Source organism: Pelmatolapia mariae, linkage group LG8 (assembly GCF_036321145.2).
Source record: "Pelmatolapia mariae isolate MD_Pm_ZW linkage group LG8, Pm_UMD_F_2, whole genome shotgun sequence".
NCBI lineage: Eukaryota > Metazoa > Chordata > Actinopteri > Cichliformes > Cichlidae > Pelmatolapia > Pelmatolapia mariae.
The window spans coordinates 31,070,409-31,094,818 of NC_086234.1; the positions used below are offsets into that span (position 1 = coordinate 31,070,409).

Consider the following 24,410-nt stretch of genomic DNA (forward strand, 5'->3'; position numbering starts at 1 on the left):
GATTTTCCCCAGGCAGTTCGGGATCTGCAAACTGATCTTCCTAGTGGAGCTGCCGCGGAGCGCCCCATTACAGCCGGCCCGTCTGGCGCGCCTTCCAGCAGCAGTCCTCGCCGCGCAGCCGTCAGGTTTGCCATTCGCATTCCCCGGAACTCCTCTCTCTGCTCCACTCAACAATACAGCGGCTCCGGTCGCTCCTCTTCCCCGCAAAACTACAACCTCCGATCTGCTACTAGAGGACGATCCCGTCCCAGTAAAAGTTCTCGGCAGAGCTCCACTCCAGATCACCCTGAGGCGCGTCTCCGGCCCCGCGGAGCCTCCCAGAAACATGATCGATCTCGGCTTTCAACTCTGAGGTCGCGCCGCCGTTCCCACGCTCTGGTGAGGTCTCCCGAAGATTCTCTGCCCACGAAGATCTCCAACTGGACCGTCGCCTGTCTCCAAAGTGTTCTGAAAGAGAGAGGCATCCGCTTTCGTCGACCCGATAACAAGGCTACATTATTCTGTTTCTTCTTAACATCTCAGTGCCTTCGGCTCTCATTCGCCGAACAGAGTTAATCCTCTCCCGGGCACAAATGAAGCTAGCGCCTCCATCAACAACGGTTCCTCGCTCCTTTCAGCCTCACCCAGCCAGCTACAGCCGCAGCTCGCCGCCACTCCGCATGCTCCCTCCTCAGCTGCTCCTCCCACTCAGCGTGACACTCGTCCACGGTTGCCAGTTCTGCGTGCCCCAATCCCCCCTTTGCAGCTCGCCCCAACAAACTCTCGGCACAGGGTTGCCAGGTCCTCTCACCTTCGCTCCTTCCCACTGTACTTCAGCTAACTTTCCTGCAACCAGCCGTCCGACTGTTCCTGCCTCCTACTAGCAGCCTTTCCTCCTCCCATCGGTGAAGTTCAGAGCTGCACCTGACCTAGCCTTTTTGCCTAGGCTCCATTTCTTCAAGCTAACACTGCCCAGTTTTCGCTGGCCACGACAATTCCTCCTCCCAACCCACCGGCCCCAAAGCCTTCTCCTGTATCTGCTAACCTTCGCCAACAAATCATCGCCGGTAAATATGTAGATTTAGCTGAGCTCATTCTTCCTCCTCTCATGGGTTAGGGTTAGATTGATGGCCACGACGGTTCCATTATTATACGTGGTGCGGCCCCTCCTCGGTCGAAAGAGCTCACCCCGGTCGAGTTTGCTCTAGCCTTCTAGTTATACAGAGACGTCCTTTGCACCGCTTTTCCCTCCCAAAGACAAGAGTTCGACTTCTATCTGACCATTATTCTTGACCTCGCATTACGTTTTGGCGGCACCGGATTCTATCAGTACCACATCCAGTTTGCTTCTCAGGCAGCTGCTCGCCTTCAGCAGTTTAACCAAGACACCTTCTGGGGCAGTCTTGATCAGGAAATCTACTGCCGCGACTGATAGGTTTGTAGCTTAACCCGATTCGCCGGAACGTTGAAGACAATGTAGTTACACAGCAAAGCAAGACACAAGTAGGCAAAGTTCTTTATGTTTTACGTGCACGGGAGAGAACTGGACAGGCGCCGTTCCTTCGCTTGACCCCAGTTGCTCTCGTTCGCTCCCCCGTAACACTGCTCTTTTATTGTGGTTACATGAATATGCATAGGTTCATTAACATAAGACATCTTACATAGGTATACATGTGAACAAAGAATACCATGTGTGTGTGTGTGTGTGTGTGTGTGTGTGTGTGTGTGTGTGTGTGTGTGTGTGTGTGTGTGTGTGTGTGTGTGTGTGTGTGTGTGTGTGAACCCATAAAATGACTTCCTAAACCTGCTGGCCTGGAAGTCCAGCAGTTCATCTAAACAAAAGGCACTTAGCCTAAAACAGACATAGATACGTTTATCCTAACATAAAACAATAAAACAAGGTATGACCTCTCCCATGCTCCCAAAGTGCTCTGGAATGCACACAAAGTTTGCAGACTATTAAGGATCAGACCTCTACCAATCTACAACTAATTATAAACTCTAAGCATATATAAGCAGATATTTGTAAGCATAACTGACAATCAACAATACAAATCTAACAGCGTCTTTGCCGCCCGTTCTTCTCTCTCCTGCAAGTCGTGCGGCGCCCCTTCACATCCCGCTTCCGCCTGCATAATCCCAGCCCAAAACAATCCACAGCCCTTGCGCCGTCCTTCTGTTCTCCCCCGCTTGACCCCAGCTCCTGTGCCAGAACCTTCTAAACCCACAATCTCCACCCCCAGCATGCCTTTGCCTCATGGTTCAGACAGGCGGGGCAGGCCCATCATGCACCTCGGAGGCCATACCATTTGCAATAACTTCAACAACTCTGGCTGTTCCTTGTCTCAATGCCACTATCTTCACTGCTGCTCCTTTTGCGGCGGCAGCCATTCCCGCCCCACATGCCCCCACAACCCCACCAAGCCATGACTAGCTCTGTCAGCCTCCACACCCATCCACATTTCGGCACTAAAAGATGCCTTAAAAAATCACCCTAACCCAGACTTCGTCAGCTTCTTAGTAAAAGGTTTCTCGGAAGGCTTCCACCCAGGGATCCAGCCATCGGTTTCTTGCACTTGCAAAAACCTGCAGTCAGCACTCAAAGACCCAGAAACCGTCGACAGCCTGCTCGCCAAGGAAGTCAGGGAGGGTTTCATGATCGGACCCTTCCCCGAACCTCCCTTCCCCCTCTTTCGCATCAACCCTCTGGGCATCGCCACCAGGAAATATTCAGGAAAAAAGCGCATCATCATCGATCTTTCTGCTCCCCACGGCAGTCAGATTCCAAGCATAAATAGCCTCATTCCCAGCGATGACTATTCTCTCAAATACTCAACAGTGAACCATGCCATTTTTCTCATTAAACTCGCCGGCAGAGGCTTTCGAAAGTCGACATCACAAGTGCCTTTAAGGTCTTGCCGATTCACCAAACGACAGCTGCTGTCCCTGTTGGGACACTTAAACTTTGCTCTACACATAACCCCTCAAGGCCGCTCCTTTATCTCTCACTTGCTTTCACTCCCTGCATCTAAACCGTCACTCTTTGACTCCATCACGCTGGATAGCTCTTCCAGGGCCGAACTGCGTCTCTGGCAACTTCTGCTCGCTAACTGGAACGGCATCACCGGGACCACTCCTCCTTCACGCCCCCTCCAGCCTCAGGCTATAAACCCCCCCCCTTCTCCAATTCCTGATATTCTCATTTTCATTCAGATTTATCAGCATTCTCATAATTGGATAAATCGCACTGAGTGACTAAGAAGCAAGCACAACATGTAGAAAGTAGGACTCTTGGGTGATGTCAGTGACTGACTTCATATTTCATGTGCAATTAAACAAACAGCTGTACAGGCTGTAGGTGTGTAAGAAGAGCATTGGTGGGCTGAGATGTTTGTATCTACACACGTATGAGCTCTGAAACACAGTGTGTTATATTAGGTTTTCAGTGTGAGGTGGATGTTACACACATGCGCTTATTTGCATTTTCCTTTCTCATCCAGCTTGTGTGAAAGAACTAATGAGCGCACTGACGTGATTGACTAGGCAATGTAGAGAGAAGGACGGCAGGTACACGCCATGGAAACCACTGTGTTCAGAAAGAATCAATCACTGCCTTTCAGTGTGATTCAATTTCATTCACAAAGAGCTGGGGAGCAATTTTAAATTGGAAATGCCACTTGACTTCAAGTAGGGGAGAAAGAGGGTGAAGGAAGAGATGGAGGACTGAACTGATTCATTTCAGGCTTTGTTAAGGTAGATATTTTTTTTCAACACAGTGTGGTTAAACTGAGGTCTATGGAGCTTCAGTAATCATGTCTGCGTGTGTGTGGGAGTGGGTGGATGGTATCGCAGGGTCATGCATTTAGGCTGTTAGTTTTGAATTATAAGACATTCAGCAGAGATATAAGTTTGGCTGGCAGCATCTGTGCCTCTGTTATTGTTATGTAAAGTTTGAATGTGAGTCTATGAGCATTCAAACTTTAATGAAAATGTATTTTATTTACTGAATTCTGAATCTCACACTTTTACATCCATGTGAATGTGGCACACATGTTTTATACAAGGTCTGAAATAATCAGGCCCCATCTTATCTTAATGACCTTGTAGTACCATATCACCCTATTAGAGCACTTCGCTCTCACACTGCAGGCTTACTTGTTGTTCCTAGAGTATTTAAAAGTAGAATGGGAGGCAGAGCCTTCAGTTTTCAGGCCCCTCTTCTGTGGAACCAGCTTCCAGTTTGGATTCAGGAGACAGACACTATCTCTACTTTTAAGATTAGGCTTCAAACTTTCCTTTTTGCTAAAGCATATAGTTAGGGCTGGACCAGGTGACCCTGAATCCTCCCTTAGTTATGCTGCAATAGGTGTAGGCTGCCGGGGATTCCCATGATGCACTGGGTGTTTCTTCTTCACTAAATATGTGATTATACACCACTCTGCATTTGATCATTAGTCATTATTAATCTCTGGCTCTCTTCCACAGCGTGTCTTTTGTCCTGTCTTCCTCCCCTCACCCCTACCACTCGTGTAGATGAGCTTCATTTTGCTGGAGGTTTCTTCCTGTTTAAAGGGGGGTTTTCCTTCCCACTGTCTCAAAGGGGGTTTCTGGTTTTTTTATTATGGTTGGGTCTTTATCTTACAATATGAAGCGACTTGAGGCGACTTGAGCTGTTTTGATTTGGCACTAAATAAATAAAATTGAATTCAATTAAAGCTTTTTGCAGCTGGACTAAAGCTGCTGTGCTGATCAGGTTTCAATAGAAAAAAACAGAAAAACATCTGAAATCTATCTGAAGATTGGGGGTGTGTGGGGAGGCGAATTTCTCATGAGGAAGCTGTGGTTTCAGGTGATCTGGAAACACACACAGTATATACACAGAGGAGAGTGTGAATGAAAATGAAACACGCTCCTCTGCATCGAGCCCACATCAGCATTCCTGAGCCCGGAGTCCTATTAGTCCCACTGTGATAGACAGCTGCCCCTCCTCATCCCCCATTACTCTCACACACACTCACAAGGACTGCACACACTGCAACACGCTCACTCAATTAAAGTCTGGCCTTCCACCCTTTCTGGAAACTGTCAGAGGGTGTTGCACCACCATATCTGTGTGAGCACGCGTCTGTCTGTGTGCGTCGTGTGGTGTGTCAGCAAGTGACAGTGACACACGATGAAAATGTGTGTGTGCGTACCAGGAAGCACCGTCAGCTAAAAGAAAAACCCGAGGACACATTAAAATACTGAAATCTGTTCCACACTTGAGCATTTCCTAAAACTAGTTTCAAACAGTATTTAGGAGATAACTGAAAGATGCATGTTCTGCTGTTAGTGACATATGTCATGTAGCAGAAATGTTAGTGTTAAAATAAAACTACTCAGTCATGATAATAATCATTCAGAATCACATTTACATAAGAAGGTGACAGAGTTTGAAATCAGCTTCCTCTCCATTAGATCTAGAAATCTTATTTCTGTATTTCTTAAGCGATAATAATCCTGACTGTGAGTGGGAAACAGGTCAGCTGAGTCAGAGAGGAGCTGCATACGCTTGCTGATCATCACATAATACCACATTTGGACATTTGGACACGCGTTGTTGGGGACTAACGAATACACAGCGTTACGTATTTAAAATACAAAATATGAGTAACTGTATTCTGTTACAGTTACCGTTTAAAAAGGTGGTATTTAGAATACAGTTACATTGTTGAAATAAATAGATTACATGGTGGGCTTTTCCTGTTTCATATGTTCGGCTATGCCCTCTCTGTTTTTGGTAATTCCACGCCAGTGGAAACCCAAACAAAGCACGCATTAAGAGGCTCAAATGTCTGTGTCTCAATCTCGTGTCTCATACTGACGTGAATATTTTTAAAAAATTATTGTTCAAAAAATGATTTACTATGAAGGCAATAGGCAGAGTGTTACAGGCATCGCCCTAAAGCATGTAGCCTGATGGGCAGTGTAGTCCGTGCTGCAGGGAGAATGGACTGCCATACCTGTTATGTGTCTGTGAGCGAGGGAGGGAGAGAAAGGAAAAGTACGAGCTGTCACCGAGCAGAAAGGGGAGCTGGAAGCATGTAAATATAATAATAACCACTGCAGCCAAGAAGAGTGCCTGACGAGCCCAGTTGTAAGTAAGCTATTAAGACTCAACTGTACACTGTGGAGCCGGCTCTTTCGGCTCCCAACGAGCTCTTCAGGTTGTTTTGTTGCTTTAATTAATTTATTATCAACAACAATATAAAATTATGCACAAAATGAATTACTAATGTTAAAAAAACATGGTTTTATTTATATATGTTTATATATAAAGATATACGGTGGCCCCTAGAGACAAAGCACGTACAAACTCCAAAACACATTTCTAGCTTTAACTGAACTTCCCAAACAGAGCTACCTAGATCACTTAAATTACACAATTGAAAGCATATGTGTATTGTTTGTGTATTTATACACAAGCACTCATATATATTCAAATATTTAAAAAATAAAATGTTCATTTACCTGTTACTACCACACACCAAATCTGGTCGTTGGTACTTCCTGGCTTGTGTAGCCACTAGGTAACAAAAGCTCAACACTGCCTCCTAGCATCCTGGAGCACTTCTGTTGTGTTTTGGAGTTTGTACGTGTTCGGACTTCAAAGTATACACCAGTTGAAACTTTAATGACAGACCACTAAATCCAGAGTTATGGTAAAAAATATATATGTATTAGTGCTGTCAATAAATTGAAAAATTAAGTAATTAATATCACAATTTTCTGTAATTAATTGCGAGGAGGTTAAGCTTGTAACTGACATTTATGCAATATAATGAAGTAAATGTAGAATAAACACAAAGAATGTGTTTCGGAGTTTGTATGTGTTTTGTGTCTAGCGGCCACCGTAAATATACGTTTATTTATTCACTCCACATAAAATGTAATAAATAAATTATAAAATACAAAAACCAACTATTTACATTTCAACTTTTAACTATTTACATTTTCAGCTTTTTCCTTTTAAACAAATTTAAAGTGAAACAACACGAAACACTGCAAACCACAACACAATTAAATATAAATTAAAATATGAAAACTAAAAGAAGATGCACATTCTCTGTCATATGGGCCTGGGATGATTTTGTTGGGAGAGTGTTTTCCTGCTTGGAATTGCATACATAGGATTCACTGCATGAATAAACTTTCTGAATCCTTTATCGTCCGCAACTGAAAATAATTGTGGATGATTACTATAATAATAATAATGATAATAACTATACCTTTCTAATGTGATGATGTTGTCTCTTGTTTTTGTCCCTGGCTCTCTTTCCCTCTCTCTCCCTCCCGCTCTGTTCCTGTGCTACTACTGCCCCTCCCCCCTCTGCTCAAAAAAATGGCTCCCAATAAGGAGCCGGCTCGCGTCGTTCACTTCAAAGAGTCGGCTCTAAGAGCCGTTTCGTTCGCGACCGACACATCACTACTAAGCTCCGTTGGAGCAGCCTTTCAACGCCTCTCTCTGTCTCTCGCTAGCAAAGTTGACCCAGACAACAAAGTAAAGCTAGTTTTTGGCTACGAGCCCGACACGAACCCGACGTATTAGCCAGAGGTCCCTTTACTACGGTTCGGACCTGTTTTATATACGCGCGGAATAGTTTTAATACGAGATCGATGCAAAAAGTGCAGCCTTACCTAATGTCCACCTACTGTTACTCATTTATATTAAGATTTAAACATCTAGTTGGTATTGGTATGGAGAGTAACCTTCAGTAATAGTAATAAATCACACAGCAATAGTACATTCATGTAGTTGTAAAAACCATCATAATATATTAAGTAATCCAAAGTATTCAGAATGCGTTACTCTCATTGAGTAAAGTAACAGAATACATTACAAAATACATTTCGGGTAATGTAATCTGTAATCTGTAGTGGAATACATTTTAACAGTAACCTTCCCAACACTGTGTACACCCAGTTGTCATGTTCATCAGAATATTTCACTGAATTTCTTCTTTCTTCCTGTTAAAAGGGAGTTTTTCCTTCCCACTCTTGCCAAAGTGCTTGCTCATAGGGGGTCATATGATTGCTGGGTTTTTCTCTGTACCTATGAAGCACCTTGAGGCGACTTTTGTTGTTATTTGGCGCGATATAAATAAAATTGAATTGAATTGAATTGAATTGAATTTCACGCATATGTAACAAAGGAAATACAATCTGGAGTTTTGTTAAAATTGCGTACTTGAAGTATGTGCAACAGAATAATTAGCAACACACTCTGTAAAGGAAAGGGATTGTGATGTTATTTCTCATCAAAGTCTGTGCTTCCATAAACTGGAAACCTTTGGGAACAATCAGGGATTTTCATAAAAGTCTGTGTTTTTTATTTCCTTCTTCTTTGTACATACGACTGGATCCAGTCCATCCACCGCTGCTTCCACAACACCTTTGTGAGCAGCCTGAGCAGATAAAGTGCTTTCTACTAGTCCTGTTCACTCAGTCACACACCTTCATTTATTCATGCATCTCTTTGAGTTGTTCTCCAGCTGTCCTTCATGTGAGGCAGAATCACATAGCTGGGTTCAGTGTTTTGACTGTGCAGCAAAGGGCCTTGTTTTCAGTACTGTTGTATGGACACAGGTCAGCCATGCATTGTTTGCTATCCCACTCTGAGCTGGGAGGTATCTTTGTTAAACTACTTATGTCCAGTTTTGGTTGGTTTCCACCTTTTATTGTTTCTTTTTCAGAGTAAAGTCAATCCAGACTGGCACATTCAATAAGAAGCTCTTATCTGTGATTTATGGCACAGAGAACTGAGGAAAGTCTGTGTGTGTGAAAAGTCAGCGCTGCTGTATTCTTGATCTGTTACAGAGGTGGTCTGTTTTTCACACATGTAAATGTTGTTGAAGATCTCCGTGCATCTTCCCGTGTCTGGATTGAACTGAACCACCCCAGCTCAGCCATGTGTGACATGCGCAGTGATGAAGGAGACCAAACTCAAACACTGATAAAGTGAAATTCCAGGTTCCCTGGTGGCACTTTGACCCATATAGTCTAATATGTATGCTAAGCCCCTCACTCCTTACACCCTGATTGGAATTTGATTAGCAGCACATCCAGAGGAAGCCTGTGGGCCAGTCTCATCGAGCAGCACTTTGACTGGTGGAAACCACTGGGTGGAATCCAGATGTGGGCCGGTGGATCCAATCATCAAAGTCCCACCAGGTGAAGGAGACAAGATCCTTTTACCTGTGCAGGCAGGATGTTGCACTAGCTAGCAAGTTAGTGTTCAGGGTCAGCTGAGTATAATGCTGGACTGTAACATATATGCACTTCCAGCCTCACTGACCACTTCAAAGCTTTTCAGTGGTCAGTGAACGATTGGTGAACATAGTTTGTTAACTGCTATGTTTTCCATCTGTGATGGTGCGAAGCCAATCAATGTGCTTTGATCTTCAATGTAAATAAGAAACAAAGTCCTTTTGGAGCATCAGTGGTTGGATTTGTGATGTGATGCTGATGTGTTTTGATTTGATTTGTACGTCAGAGGGGAACGTGGCCTGTGACAGAGGTCCTCTGTAATTCTGTAGTGTTGCTGTCAGTCTGCTCTGGTCCTTTAAATGATCTTAAAACAGAAAACTTGTAAAGACAAAGGCTCCTAAAGACACCAAAGTTTCTCTTTAAATGGTTTGTGGAAAAAGCAGCAGTCACAAAATTCAGGTTTTATTTCTCTGTTACAAACAAACTTATTTATTTATCACCATTGACTGAGTCTGGTCTATAATAATTTAACCATCATTTAAATCACAGAAACCTCATGTTCACAAGTGTAAACTACATATATATATAGTTTGAACAGTTTTAACAACAGAAAGCAGATGTACACAGTAAAATTATGGATTACATTTATCATCCTTTTATGAATCAGTGTTTCACTGAAATATTTGGTGAATGGTTTCAGCTCCTTTAAATGAGATACCAAAAAGTAGAGTGATGCTACTGTTTCATGTTAGATGTTACATCTCCAGGTGTGTCAGCCGTTAATGACTGCACAGTGACTAAATACACGTGTTTAACAAGTGTCAGAACGATCATCACCCAGTTTGTCTCCCAGTTTGTCTGTCTCACTGGAAATAGAAGCTTCATCAGTGTAATATGTCAACATTTTTCTTCTTATGTTTTTTTAATTCTTGAAATCAGAGTAAACTGGTGAAGAGCTCAAATCTGCTACAACTCAAATTCAAGAAAGTTGGAAAAGTGTAAGACTGCTGTATAAAATGTAAATAAAACCAAAATGCAATGACTTGTAACAGTTGTCACATATAGAATATTAATTAAATCTTACAAAGAGAAAACTCAGTTTTTTAAAATACTCGGTTTATTGACCCTTCTGATGAAATAACACAAAGAAATATTCATTTGCATATATTCATTTTCATTTGCTACATCTAGAATTTTTGGGGGGTAACTTATTTCCTAAAAATATATTATGTAATTTATTTAGAGAAATGCAGACGTGTTTTTTTTTGTTTGTTGATGTTTTAATGGACTGAAGCAAACAGGAAACTGTTCTGAGCTTAAAAAATGAACTTTGACATTCCCCACATAGCAGACAGGTCTGGCCCAGATCTGGTGTCAAGCTGGCACTGCTGACTGACTGGTGTCATGGCAGGGTGTATGTCAACCAGATGTGGGCCAGGTCTGACAACGATGGCACTGTTTATGTTCCTATTTTCCTATTTTAGTTAGAAGACCCAAATGCCATGTTGCAATACTATACTGCTATGGGAGCCAACGTTTCAAATGCAGATTGTTGAGGTATTCTCTGTATTATTTTAGGGTTACAATATAAATATAAATACTAGTCACCTTGAAGATTTTAATTTTAAATAAATCTAATAAACTGAACGTGGGGTTTGGTGTGTGTCCCTTGGACACTTGGAGAACCAGCGATCGAATCAGCAACAGTAACTGGTAGATGAGCCTCTCCACCCCCTCAACCAAAGCTGCCTCACACACATGAGTTTGTTAAACAATCATTCAGGCAGCGTCGGCTGTTGTCTCTTTTTATGTATTATTGTATTTTAATGTTGCAGTAGATGAAAGACATGCAGTATCATAGTAACTAAGTATCAGCTTGTGCTATGATCCAAGCTGACAGTGAAAACTGAAAAAGAAATATATGAAACATCAGCTTCTACTAATGCTCCATGACCGCTGTAGCACTGCGTCACCTACAGTGGAAATGTCTTTGATGTGTTTGTGATGATGTTGGGTGGGGTGTGTGGATCAGTGTCAGCGAGGGGGGAACAGTGGGTTCAGGGTGTGCTGTCAGGGCCTAACCAGAACCTCTATAATCTGCCTCCCATGTTTGTTGTAAATAAACATCCACGTGTGTCGGGTCGTTCTGTCACACATGTTCATGTAGCTCCTTCAGCATTTATATTCTCAAGTACAGCTAAATGGTCTCAGATTAACTCATTTTACTGGCAGAGCAGAGCAGGTTATGTCTAAAGTTATAATAAAGTTATTTATTCATTCATTCATTATTATTTTATCATTAATAACCAGAATAGAGAACGGTTATTTCAACAATTCAACAATTTATTCAACAACATCTAAAGTCACAGTACTGACTGGTGACTAAAACAGGATCTGCCAGTTATATGAAATTACATTGTGTCATTTTATTGTAATTATTTTATTTATAAGATCTTGAAACATTACATCTGTTTTTTGTTTTTTTGTTTCCACAAAATACATGGTGCTGAGGCCAAACTGATATATAATTCAGTGTCTATCAGATATATTTTAGTTTGCATAGAGTTATTATAACAATTGCACAAAAAATCTATAAAATATAAAGATTTCTCTTTTATAGACTTTTTTGCCTCCCAGCAGCAGCGCTGACATCTTCACAGCTTTAGCCAAAGTAACAATAAGCCAGAGGAAAGTTTTCTTATCATTTAGGAAAATATTTCTGTTGAAGAATGAACTCACATGTCTCAATGCACATTTTACATTAGCATGAATAAGACAAGTAGGCAATATGACCTACACTGGCACTTCTCATTAAACCTTTAACCAACACAAATGAATTACAGTTTGTACCTGGATGCTTGTGGGAGACCTCTGAATCTGCTAATGCTAGTTCTTCCAGTTTGGGGTCACAGCCTTAAACACTTATACTGTTTAACCTGCTTACCTGCTCCATTAGACCTCGGTACCTGTAGATCTCCTACAGATGTGTTTCTGGCTTTTAAATAACTCTGTGTCTTCAGTCCTGATTGAAGGCGCATCATACCACATGTATTTGTTCAAAATGGGGATGTTCCTGACAGGGACACTGCATGTCACTGATCCATGTTCACTGGAACACTTGGTGCACTGTAGATGGCTTTGAAGTTGACTTGTGATGTTTTTCCCACCAACACTGGATTCAAGCACTCCTGCAGCCATGTGTGTGCCAGTGTGTCACTGACTTGGAGCTTGGCTGCTGTGAGTGGGCTGTAGCTCAGCAGGTGGAGGTGATCCAGTCCCTGGCTGCTCCGGTCTGGGTGTCCTTGAGCAAGAACCCCAAGTTGCTCTGTGATGCAGAAGGACCCGACACTGCTCTGAATGCTCACTTTCAGCTTTTTTACTTATTCACAACGACCGTGCTGCCAGCGCTCGCTGCTCCAGCTCTCTGCCGCTCAGACCTCCTCTCCCACCCAGCCGCTGCTGAAACAGGGAAGGCACGATTAGATGATGTTTGCCCTCCCTGACTCCACACCCAAAACCCGCTGCTCCGAGCCACCAACCACACCCCCCAACAGTGACTATTACATGGAAGCTCTTGGGTGTAGTAAAGAAGTGCGAGGCCACACAACTCTAATAGAAAAGGATGAAAATGGTAAAATTATGCTTTAACTTAGATTGCATTTAAATGTCAAATATATAACTAGACTTTTTGTGTATTAGCAATATTAATTTGACAGAACCAAGACTTGTTTATACACACAAAGCCTTCCTGTGTGTGTGTCTGCACTGAACTTGTCATAGTCAGCCGGGTGTACCCGCAGTGTCACAAGCTTTGTGTAGGGTCTGATTGAATTGGGCACATAGGCAGATTTACATATGTTTGCAACTGTTACAGGGGTTAGTGAATATCATGTAGCAGGTCTACAGGGAGCTGGCAGCCAGCGGACTTGCATCACACTCTGAATCCTAAACAGTCTCCTCTCTGCACTGGATTCACTGCTCTATTCTCCTCTGAATGAACACGGTTTCTGTCTTGCTTGCTCTCGCTGTGCCTCTCTCCTGCCAACGTTTTTGTTCTGTAACTATCGTCACACACACACTCATTGACACACATACGGCTCGGGTCGTGGAGTATCCCCGCACGGCCGGTGAGGGACTGGGAGTGTCGGGCAATCTCTGCTCAGCCGAGTGTTAAATTAGATTCTGTTGCTTCTGTGTGTGTGTGTGTGTGTGTGTGTGTGTGTGTGTGTGTGTGTGTGTGTGTGTGTGTGTGTGTGTGTGTGTGTGTGTGTGAGACACACTCGTTCATAACTCACTTACAGGGACTGGGTCACTGTCACACACACTGATACTCGTATAAATGATCAGTAGTGTAAAGTCGTGCAGTCTGCAGGGCTGCAGCTTTCCTCACGATGATACTGGTGCAGAGTAAAAGCAGCGTCGTCCCGCTCTCTTCTTCTTTCTTTAAACCCGTCTTGTCATCAGACAAAGGTGTTTCCTGACGATGTCACTGAGCCTACTTTATTCGACATAACAGATAAGAAGATATTTCCATGTAACCCTAATACTAAATACTTATATTGACACTGGAGTGTGGCTCCCTCGATCATAGCTTACTGTTACATGTGTGACTTCATGTGTGTCACTGGCACTTCACGTTTTTTTGTTATATTTCTGCAGCACATTTTAAAACAGAGTCATAAGGTGTTAAACAAAAAAGCAACATTTAAAAAAGAAGCTCCAATAGAATCAAATATTATTTTAAAAATTCAATGAAAACACATTTTGTCTTAAATAGCAAAAAACAGCCAAGAGCCAAACAATGCAAACAGGTTTAAAAAAAAAAAGATTTAACACTGGAACCTTCAAAGGGCCATTTTGACTATAAATACTGTAAATCTGTTGAAAATACCATCAGCTCATATTTTATGACCTAAAAGACTGAAGAATGAGTTTGTTCATCAAAAGAAGCAGCATGACTGCACGCTGGTTAGCAGCGCTCAGAGTAAAGCCGTCCTGGGTTGGACTCCTCCACCTGTCTGGAGTTTGTGTTTCTTCCACATGAGCTTCCTCCCTGCAGCTGCTCAGGGTAACTGCTGTTTTAAATGATGTGAAGGGCTCTCTGTCTCTCTGTGCTCGTCCGGGCGACCTGTCCAGGGTGTAGCTTACTTCTCACCCCACCACAGCTCGCTGGCTGGCCTGAGCAGCAGCTGACTGTGAAGAATAATCTAAGAAAATAAAGAGTGAAATGTGCAGACTGAAGAGGAGACGTGTGGATAGCTCTGATGAAGAAGAGTCACCTTTAGTTTCAAAATTGTATTATTGTAGGATCTACTGTACAATATAAAGCACCTTGAGGCAACTGTTGTTGTGATTTGGCGCTGTGTAAATAAAACTGAATTGAACTGAAAATTCTCTACATGTCCTCACTTCTTACAGACAGCAACACATTTATTGTCACTTTTGGATAAATCTTGACCAGAGAACCTTAAAATTGGATTATTTAATTAATTACATCTTTAATCATTTCCAACAGCTATAGAAACGCGTATAATCATCATATTTCCAATTTTCCACCTGTGTTTGAATGAAACATTTGTACTTTACAGTTTTGTAAGCAAAATAATCAAAGTCAGGGATAAATGGGTTTCTTTGGTTTGTTTGTTTGTTTTTTGTTTCTTGTTCACAAAATTGTAAAAACAAAAACAAAAAAGTAGACTTTGCATTCATCAGATCCTGTACAACGTTTTAAAAATAATTAGCACAAATTTCACTTATTTACACAGATTTTTAGTCATATACTGTAACATAGATTGTAAACTTTCAGGTGGACTCTGTAGTACGTAAAATCAGATTTGGAGTTCAGGTGGATTCTTCAAACAAATCAATAATAAATATTTTAATTAAAGTAATTAATTTTGTAATTCTTTATGCCACAGTCGACGCAGCTGTCAGCAAAATCAAAGACAACGATCATGATACAGTGTTGCTGCAGGGACAGTAAATGAAACACACACACACTCTGAGCCGTTTCTAAACTGTTATTTTAACATTAATGTTTGTAAACCCTTCATGCATTTAAAATCATGTTTATTTAAATTTGCTGTAAAATGTAACCAGACGGTGAGAGAGGGAGAAACATGTGAATGATGCAGAGACAGATGAATGGATGAAGGAAAAGAGCGATGGATGTATGATTGCACTGATAAGAGGAATCATTTACCAGGGCAATTTGTCGACAAGGATCTGGGGATGTGTCAGTGTGTCAGCGCCTCGGTCGCTTTGATGGATGATGGAAGTTCACTGACTCAAGCAGCCTTTCTCTCTCACTTTGCCTCACCCTTTCCTTCTCCCTCAGACTACGTCCCTACTCCTCCATTATTACAGCAGCACAGCAAAGGCATCTTCAGCTCAGTGTGTGTGTGTGTGCGTGTGTGTGTGTGTGCGTGTGCGTGTGTGTGTGTGTGTGTGCGTGTGCGTGTGTGCGTGTGTGTGTGTGTGTGTGCATCACTCGTGTTGTGAGCTACTGTCAAATAGGCCTCACCTCTAACTTACATATAGTGAGGTGAAAAAGGATTTGCTTTATTGCCAGTTATCACAATTGTTTGATTGCAGCCTGCATGTGTGGCACAACCAGCTGTTACCTTAGAGTACAATTACTTTTCCACACAGGGCCAGGTAGGTCTCAATGACCTTTACCCTTAATACATGATGTCTTTATTAAAAACTGCATTTTGTGTGGCACAATTTTTTTTAAAGAAATCAGGAACAAGGGAAATACTTTGACACAGTACTGACCTTAAATTAAAGCTGCTGTTACTGGTTTAGGGATCGATGGTAACAGTACGGTTTAGACGAGTAGTCGTTACAGTTGTTTAGGGTTAAAAGTAAAACACATTAAATTCCATCCAGGTCCATATAACCAACAATATCCAAGGTCTTTTCACTTTCTTTCATTACTATATAACTGCAGGCTAAAATTTAAAGGTGAAAAGAAGTGTGTGTGCAGATTTAACTTCAGTTGATACAACATAAGAAAAGGGAGGAAAAAATCGCATGTCTCCAAATATAAGAAGCAAACTCAAATCTATTGTAATGGTAACCTGATGCCTTTGCAGCAGTTTTTATCTTCATCTGTGTATGAAAAGAATCAAAGGAAACTCTGAAACCAAACACAGGCGCCTTCCGGTATGATGGCGCCTGTGTTTGGTTTTGCCGCTGCCGCCTGCAGTTTGTCCTGCAGTGTCACAGTGCTGTTTTCACTCTGTGTAAATAACGTTTTGACTGCCTTAGTTTATGATCACCTGACACTCTTATCTGTCCGATTTTGATGGGTCAAGATACCGCATCCTCCTGTGTCAGCGTTTTCTACCCTGTATTGCTGGTGCTCCTCGTCTGGCGTCCTCAGCTGTGCCCTCCTGGGTGTGCAAGGAGAAGAGCAGGTGTCAGGTGAAGCTCAGCTTGTTGTGGAAGTGGGGTCTTGCTGGTAAGCCATGCTGAGTGTTTCTGATTTCCTGTGCTCAGATAGCTTCCATGGAGGGGACGTCTTCTGCCAAACCCCTTCTTGGACATGCGAGGCCTGGTTCTCTGAGACCGTGCTACCTCAGGAGGGTCCATCCAGACTTTCCCAGTGTTTGGCCCTCCACCAGGATTTAGGTCCTGAAGCTGGAGGATCTTCCACCTCACTTAGCATGGTGGTGTTTTATCTAAGGCTAATAAATCATTACTGCTGAAAAATTTTATACTTTCCAAAGATTAATTTTTTTTATTTCTTACTGAAATCTGAGCTGTGAGGCAGGCTATTGGTAAATGGACTGGTTCTTATATAGCGCTTTTCTACTCTTTCTGAGCACTCAAAGCGCTTTATACAACTAACTCATTCACCCAATCACACAAGCACTATTTTCTGAACTCTTAAGTATCTACCATTCACACACATTCACACTCCGATGAACGCATCAGAGAGCAACATGGGGTTAGTATCTTGCCCAAGGATATTTGGCATGCAGACAGGAGCAGCCTGGGATCGAACCACCAACCTTCTGGTTAGTAGCTGACCTGCTCTGCCACCTGAGCTACAGCCACCCCAACTTAAATTTATTATCTCAGCAACGACTGAAATATCTGAAATTATGCTCTTTTAAGGGGCAAGCACAGGTGTAACAGCTGCTCCCGGGACGTCCTCCATCAGTCACGGGTTTTGTAATGGTCTAGGCGGGAAAGAATCCAACCAGAAGGCCCGAGGATGGCCAGAGACATCACCATCAAGACAAAAGCAGATTGGACAGCGCCTATTTTATCTTTGGGCGGTTTGCCATGGATGTAAGTTGCTCTTTGTTGAATACCTGACCCGGGTATAAGAACCCGGCCAGCTTTTAATCCAGCAAAAAGCCCACGCATGTTTGGTCTTGAAAGGAAACGCTGGTCACACGCAAGAGAAATCCCTATTCATCCCTCATTGAACTTTGCCCGGGTGGTTATTCCTTCATCACATGTGTGGTCATGGAGGAGGCCTCGCTGTGGTGTTTCGGGGCCAGGTCTCCTGCCATTCAGCAAAAGTTGAACATTTCTCTACCTTTGAACAGTGAACTACAATTCACAAGGGAAGGATTTAGCAGAATGGAGCAGTTGGTGTTTGTCTCCTCTTTTGTTTAATGTCTAAATAGATTTCTTATCAAAGCTGTTAAATGATTGTGTAACAGGATGTATAATTGGTGATACCATAGTGAACCATCTGATGTATGATGATTTAGTGATCTTCTCTCCATACAGTGCCGGTCTTAAACAGTTACTGAGGGTCCGCTCTGTTTTAGAGTTTGAAGAGTAATATTTTGATTGCCAGAAGTAGGGAAGACTTGTATCTGTCTGGTACGGTTCATTATATATCTGATGATCTGTCTAATGATATGGACTCTTATAGACAATGCCACTTACAGAGCACAGAGTAACATGCTGAGTCGTAAATGTGGTATGAGCCCCGCTCCACATGAAGACTGGGCTACACTGAATATCTGTGGAGAAGGCAGCATGTGGAAACTCTAGCCTTCATGTATATTTGTGATATTTTGGATTTTATTTCATTTGTTTTTCCCCTTTGTCTCTTGCTTTATTAAAGACATCTTTAATGCATCTTTAGTAAAGTGAGCTAACTAAATGGTAAATTGACTGGTTCTTATATAGCGCTTTTCTACCCAGAGCAATCAAAGCACTTTACACAACTTGCATTATTCACCCATTACATGATTTTCAATCATATATCTCTTTTAACCCCCAATATGCTTCTAAGCTACAAATCCTGAATAGGTGACTGGACTCATTAAAATTTGGATAGCTGACAGCTTTCTCCAACTGAATGAAGATGAAACAGAAGTACTTCTGTGTGCCTCGGACAGATTTGTGTAGTGAGAGCTACCATTGTGTCATGCTCTGAACTGAACATGCTCTGAATCATTATTCATGCACTTCTTTCATCACGTTTGGATTATTGTAATTCATTGTTTACTTGTGTAAGCAAAACTGCCGAGAACATCTGTAGGTTGACCACAACGCTGCTGCGAGGCTTCTGACCAAATCAGTGGTCAAAGCCTCAGTGTTGAAGAAAATACACTACTGTTCAAAGGTTTTACAACACCCCAGTTTTTCCAGTTATTTATCGCAATTCAAGTCATTCAAGTCTGATGAACAGCTTGAAATGGTACAAAGGTAAGTGGTGAACTGCCAGAGGTTAAAAAAGAAGTAAGTAACTGAAACGTAATTTCATTTCAGAATTATACAAAAAGGCCTTTTTCAGGGACAACATGGGTTAACATTTTAACCTGTTCTTCAGCAGTGGAGGTTGCTCAAGCCTTGAAAGCTGGTGCTACTAATTCCTACAGGTGTTCCAACCTTTCTGGATTAATTACAGCCCCATCTGTCTGCATAAAGCAGTGTTGAACACACTGTGGTACCATACCCTCGTCAGCATCAGCTGAACAGTATCGTACTGCAGAAAGTAGTGTTGTTACAGAAATGGTGAGAAAAGGTGATTAACAATGGAAGAGAGACAGACCGTCATAACACTTATAAATGTGGGTCTGTCCTACAGAGAAACTGCAAAGAAAGTCAAGGTGTCAGTGAGTCCAGTTTCCTTCTGCACTCAGAAACAAACTGTGACAGGAAGAGGTCTGCAGACCCACAGCCTGAAACTGAATCAGAGGACAAGTTTCTGAGAGTTAACAGCTGTGTGATGGCGGCTCACAGGACAACAGCTTCAAGCAGCTTAGTCGTGGTCGTAGTAAGAAAGTCTCAGTTTCAGCTGTGAAGAGAAGACTTCGAGCTGCAGGTTGGACGAGTTGCAGCAAGAAAGCCAGATGTCAGAATAAGACAAAGAGGCTTGGCCCTAGTCGTGGCACAATTTTGTACATACCAGACCAACTGACATGGATTAACTGAGTTTAAAAATTTAATTGGACAGTTTAACATCATTCACATATCGTCACAACACTAATAAACTGAAAATAAACTGGCATTTCTATAGTGCTTTTCTAATCTTAGTCAAAGTGCTTTAGATTACCCATACCTTCATCAAGCACATCGTCCTCTGGACTTGAGGACACTTCAAGGCTCTTAAGTGCATACCTGTACAAATATTTTGACCATTGTTGACACTTTGGATACCTTTCAATGACGCCACCATGACTCAAAAATCTGTATGTTTAAAAACATCCACTCTTAATAATGTCTTTTCTGCCCTTATCCACACAGGGTAACCAAGAGGCCCCGGCTCCCCCTGAAGCTATGGCTCAACCTTTCCCACAAGCCCAGTATCCACCTCCTTCACAGAACGGGATCCCTGCTGAGTATGCTACACCCCACACCCACCCACCGGCTGACTACACGGGAACAAGCACAGTGGGCGAGCATACCCTAACACTATACACGGCGACACACACACAGAGCGAGCAGCCAGGAAACGACAGCAGCACTCCAGCTCTTACTACTAACACAGTATCGGTGAGTCTGTATTCACACATTCCTGTGCATTAGTTATCTTTTATATCACAATGAGCTTCAGCTTGCTTATAAGACTTCATTCATTTCTGGTTAACACAACACTTGAAGCGTGGATTGTTCTTCTGCCTCGCAATCCATCATCACAGTGGTGCTCTTAGAGGCAGGACTTCAACATACAACACTGCGAAAACCTACAGTTATGAACTCTAGGCAGGAGTGGTGATCTGGATTATTGTTTGTATATAAAAGTGAATGACAGTCTCATCTCCTGAACAGGGAATAAAGAATTTCATTAGTTAAGAAGCAATGCTTTTGTCCATGGAGTCAACCTAAAGGCAAAGCCAGCTAGCCAATGATGTAACCATTAGCGGTCAACACAACCAAGTGAAGCTGATAACCATGGTACATGAGAATGGACTTAAGGTTTAGACGTCTGTAGTAAGCTGTGGTGTACACCCCATGGTTCAATGGCTTGTAACTGTAATAAATGTTTTGATGTCACATTGTTGTGGAGGTATTTGGTCCCTTTATAGCACTGAATTCAAACAGGAGGATTTCTGGACTTGGCCATTGCAACCCTTTGTTTCTTTTCTTTATCATCGAGTTGCTGCTGTTCTTTAGATCATTGTCTTGTTGCATGACTGAATTTGGAAAAAGTTTTAGCTGTCAGCTTCACATTTGGCTCTATAATACTTTGGTGTACAGTTGAATTCATGGCCAAGATTATAAGCTCCAAGGCTCTGATCCTGTAATTGGTTGGAACAACCTGTTAGAATCATTGAAAAGATTAATCTTTATTAATGAAAATATAAAGCATCGATGTCCACAACCGGGTCTTTAGATGCAAGTTGGATATTTATTTAAGCAGAACCAAAGCATGTGCTGAAGAAGATATTAAAAACGTCTTGACACTGCACTTTTCTCTCCACTACATAATACGGATTGGCATAGCTAGAAAAACACATATCTTTTTAGATGATAAATCCCAGAGTGCTTATGTACTTATTAATGCTAGGTGTATTTCCCTAAATGAGTATATCACAACTTATCTCAGAGCAGTGAAAGCAAAGCCAGTGGCAGCTTGTCTAGCATACTAGTTTCCCATCACAGACCAAACACTCACAGTGATGCAAACAGCCAGAAAAAGCTGCTGAGAGCTTTTGTTAGTGGAACAAACATCCACATGAAATGTGCTCTATCCTACAAATTCTGGTGGAATAAAGAGGAGAGTCGAGCACACTACTAGAGGCACCAGCCAACTGAGACCACAAGATGGTAGTAATTCAAGGATATGGCAAACGAGCAGCGAGAGAAGCTATTAGACAATATGTGGTTTGAGATGGAGTGAGAGAGATGACTGTCACTTTGGATTTAACTGATATCTGTTTTTACATCTCACTGAACAAGCACTGCTTGCCATTAAACACTGCTGTGAAAAAAGTCAACATAAAACGTAACAATGACTTCAATTTTGCTGTTTTCACAACATATGTAAATGCATATGTAAATATATGTAATGTAAAAGTAAATGCATGCAAAAACAATAGCTAGTCACACATAAAAACACACACAGATAGACTGGTGTCTCTATAAGCCATGTGCTGCATTTCAGCACAGACCTCCAAACATACACACACATTCATGCAGTACTAAGGAAGTCCACACTATAGTTATGCACCACCACTTCCCACTGGTTACAGAAGCAAGCTATCAGGCCACTGAGCCTGGAGCATGGTGAGAAATGGTGTTAATATAAGGACAGTGATGGCAGGATTGGGAAGAAATACACTCAGTATTCCTAGGAAGGTTAGAAATAGAAATACCAACCTTATACCAAAGCTTTGCTACCTTTATTGTCAAAGATGTATTAAAATGACTTAAATTTTTGAAAAATGTAATGAAATGTTTTTGTTAAACCCATTAAATAAAAGGTGAAAGTCTGCTCTCTATTGATTGTTTTACTTTTGTGAGAGAACGTTGGACGAGGTGTTTAGGTATACAAAAAAAGCCCAGGTATCGGTGTGTTTGGATGAATCAGGCCTGTAGTTAAAAGCACTTTGACTGCTCAGAGTAGAAAAACAATATATAAATGTTAACTGAAACATAACAGATAATGTACACACTTGATATTTTTGAATTGGCATATTCCAGGTGACAAGGTTCTGAAAGACTCATGCATCCTCTCATTCTCCAAGATTGTGTTAAACAATCTGGTCAAAAAGTCCACTGCCTCTCTCCTAGACATCTCCATAACTCCACAGGTATGTCATCTGGACCGACTACCTTTCCACACTTCCTGATTCACTCCATTCATTCTCCTCTCCATCTCATTTTCTTCATTCATCAGCTCCTCAAAGGATGTGTTCTGTCTTCTCAACTCACTCTTGTCATTTTTTCTAATGTCTTTAGCATTTCTTCCTTAACCACCCTGACCTTCACATCCCCTGCTGCTTGGTTTTTCTGTCAAGCCAATCATTAAAAGCCTTTTTGTCCTTCCTTTTGTGAGTGTGGATGCTTCCTCTCTTTGCTCTTTAAATGCTTTGCTTCTTTTATTGATTTTTATTGATTTTTATGCTGATTTTTTCCCTTTTTTCCGTATGAGCTTACCTGCGATAGCTTCTGGACACTTATAGATCATTCGGACTAAAGTGTTCTTAACAGAAACAGCAACATTTTTATAGTTACCTTATCCTCAGCGCTCCGTATGTCTGTGGCCTACACACAGCTGAAGCCTGATTACAGCGTCTGGGCACCGAGCAGCCTCAATAGCCTGGAAAGGTGCTAACCGCTAGGCTAACTAGCAACAAGATGCCTCCCCTCTCCACAGATGACTACCACAGCCTCCTGCAGAAGATTGCAGTACTGGAGACAAAAATTCATTGCTTAGAAGTAAATGTGGAGGTAAATGGACTGTGTGGAAATGAAACAACCTTGCCTTTGATTCAAAACAATGGCGATGAGCAAGCTAGTACACAGCTAAGGAGCACAGATAACATGACCAAGAAAGTAGACTCTGTGCATTATTATAAATCCTCAAGCGATAATCCCCCCTTGGACTGTCTTGGTGCAAAACCAAGACATAAATCATGTCTCCTGGAAGGGGAAGGACGTATCACAGGCAGAGCACAGCGAGCTGAAATCTCTGAAACCGACTGGCCTTCACTTCCTACGAGACAGAGAAGCTCTTCTACCCCTGTATACGGGAGGAAACAGGACTGGACAACCGTGAATAGGAAGGTTAACAACAAACCTCCAAAACAACTGAATGTGAAACTGCAGAACAGATTTGCTTCACTATCAAAGGACCCTGGATCTATATCGGATGACCATCCATCTAAAAGTAGCGAAGTAAGGTCTGAAAATCTGTTGAAAAGTAAAAGGCCACAGGGAAAGCTACAGGCTAGGCCTGAAACTCTGATTGTGGGTGACTCTGCCGTAAAGGAAGTACAAAGGATGTGCGGTAAGAACACTAAAGTCCTCTGCTTTCCTAAGGATATGGTCAACAACCTGAAGGAGAGAATTCTTCAGATTGCAGATGAATATCCAACTGTGACAAATATTGTTCTGCAGACAGGGTCAAACGATGTGTCCAAACAACAATCGGAGGTTCTGAAACTGGATTATTAAATACTGTAAACTCTCTGAATGCAGCTGTATTCATCAGTGGACCTGTACCGCCTGTCAGAGGAGGAGACGAGAGATTCAGCAGATTGTTTGCACTGAATAAATGGCTCATATCAGCATGTACTGACCACTCAGTGCATTTTATCAACAATTTTAATATTTCTTGGGAACGCAGGCATCTGTTTAAAGCAAATGGATTTAATTTTAACAAGTCAGGGGTGAAACTGTTCACCTCCAACTTGTTTTATTCCATACATCATCCATCTGTGCTTGGTGCCAAGGCTGAGATAAACGAGGAGTTATCTCATAAAGAGGAACAAACAGTACTCCAAGAACAGACAAAGCCCAGCAGAAACCTTGAGGAGGAGCTCCATCTGCCCCCACCCGGGAAGAGCCTCAGAAAGGAGAGACGTCTGAGGCAAGAAGAGGGGTCCCTATTTGCCTCCAACTCTCTCAACAACACCAACGACCAGGACCAGGGACCACGACCTTCTCCAGTCCCCCAAACCCCTGACAGGCCATCACCCTCCTCCCCCTCCCTTTCTCTCTCCTCCCCACACCTGAAATTCACTGAGGAGATGATGGAGCGG

At 42.3% G+C, this 24,410-nt stretch overlaps 1 protein-coding gene across 2 annotated transcripts in view; it reads left to right on the plus strand.

Annotated features, from left to right (window-relative positions):
- Window positions 1-24,410, plus strand: part of rbfox3a (RNA binding fox-1 homolog 3a) — a 482,298-nt gene that overhangs the window by 383,198 nt on the left and 74,690 nt on the right. For both annotated transcript variants that reach the window (XM_063481807.1, XM_063481808.1), the window contains one exon: window positions 19,948-20,196. In XM_063481807.1, coding sequence (XP_063337877.1) covers window positions 19,948-20,196 — 249 coding nt within the window. The remainder of the gene's footprint in view (window positions 1-19,947; window positions 20,197-24,410) is intronic.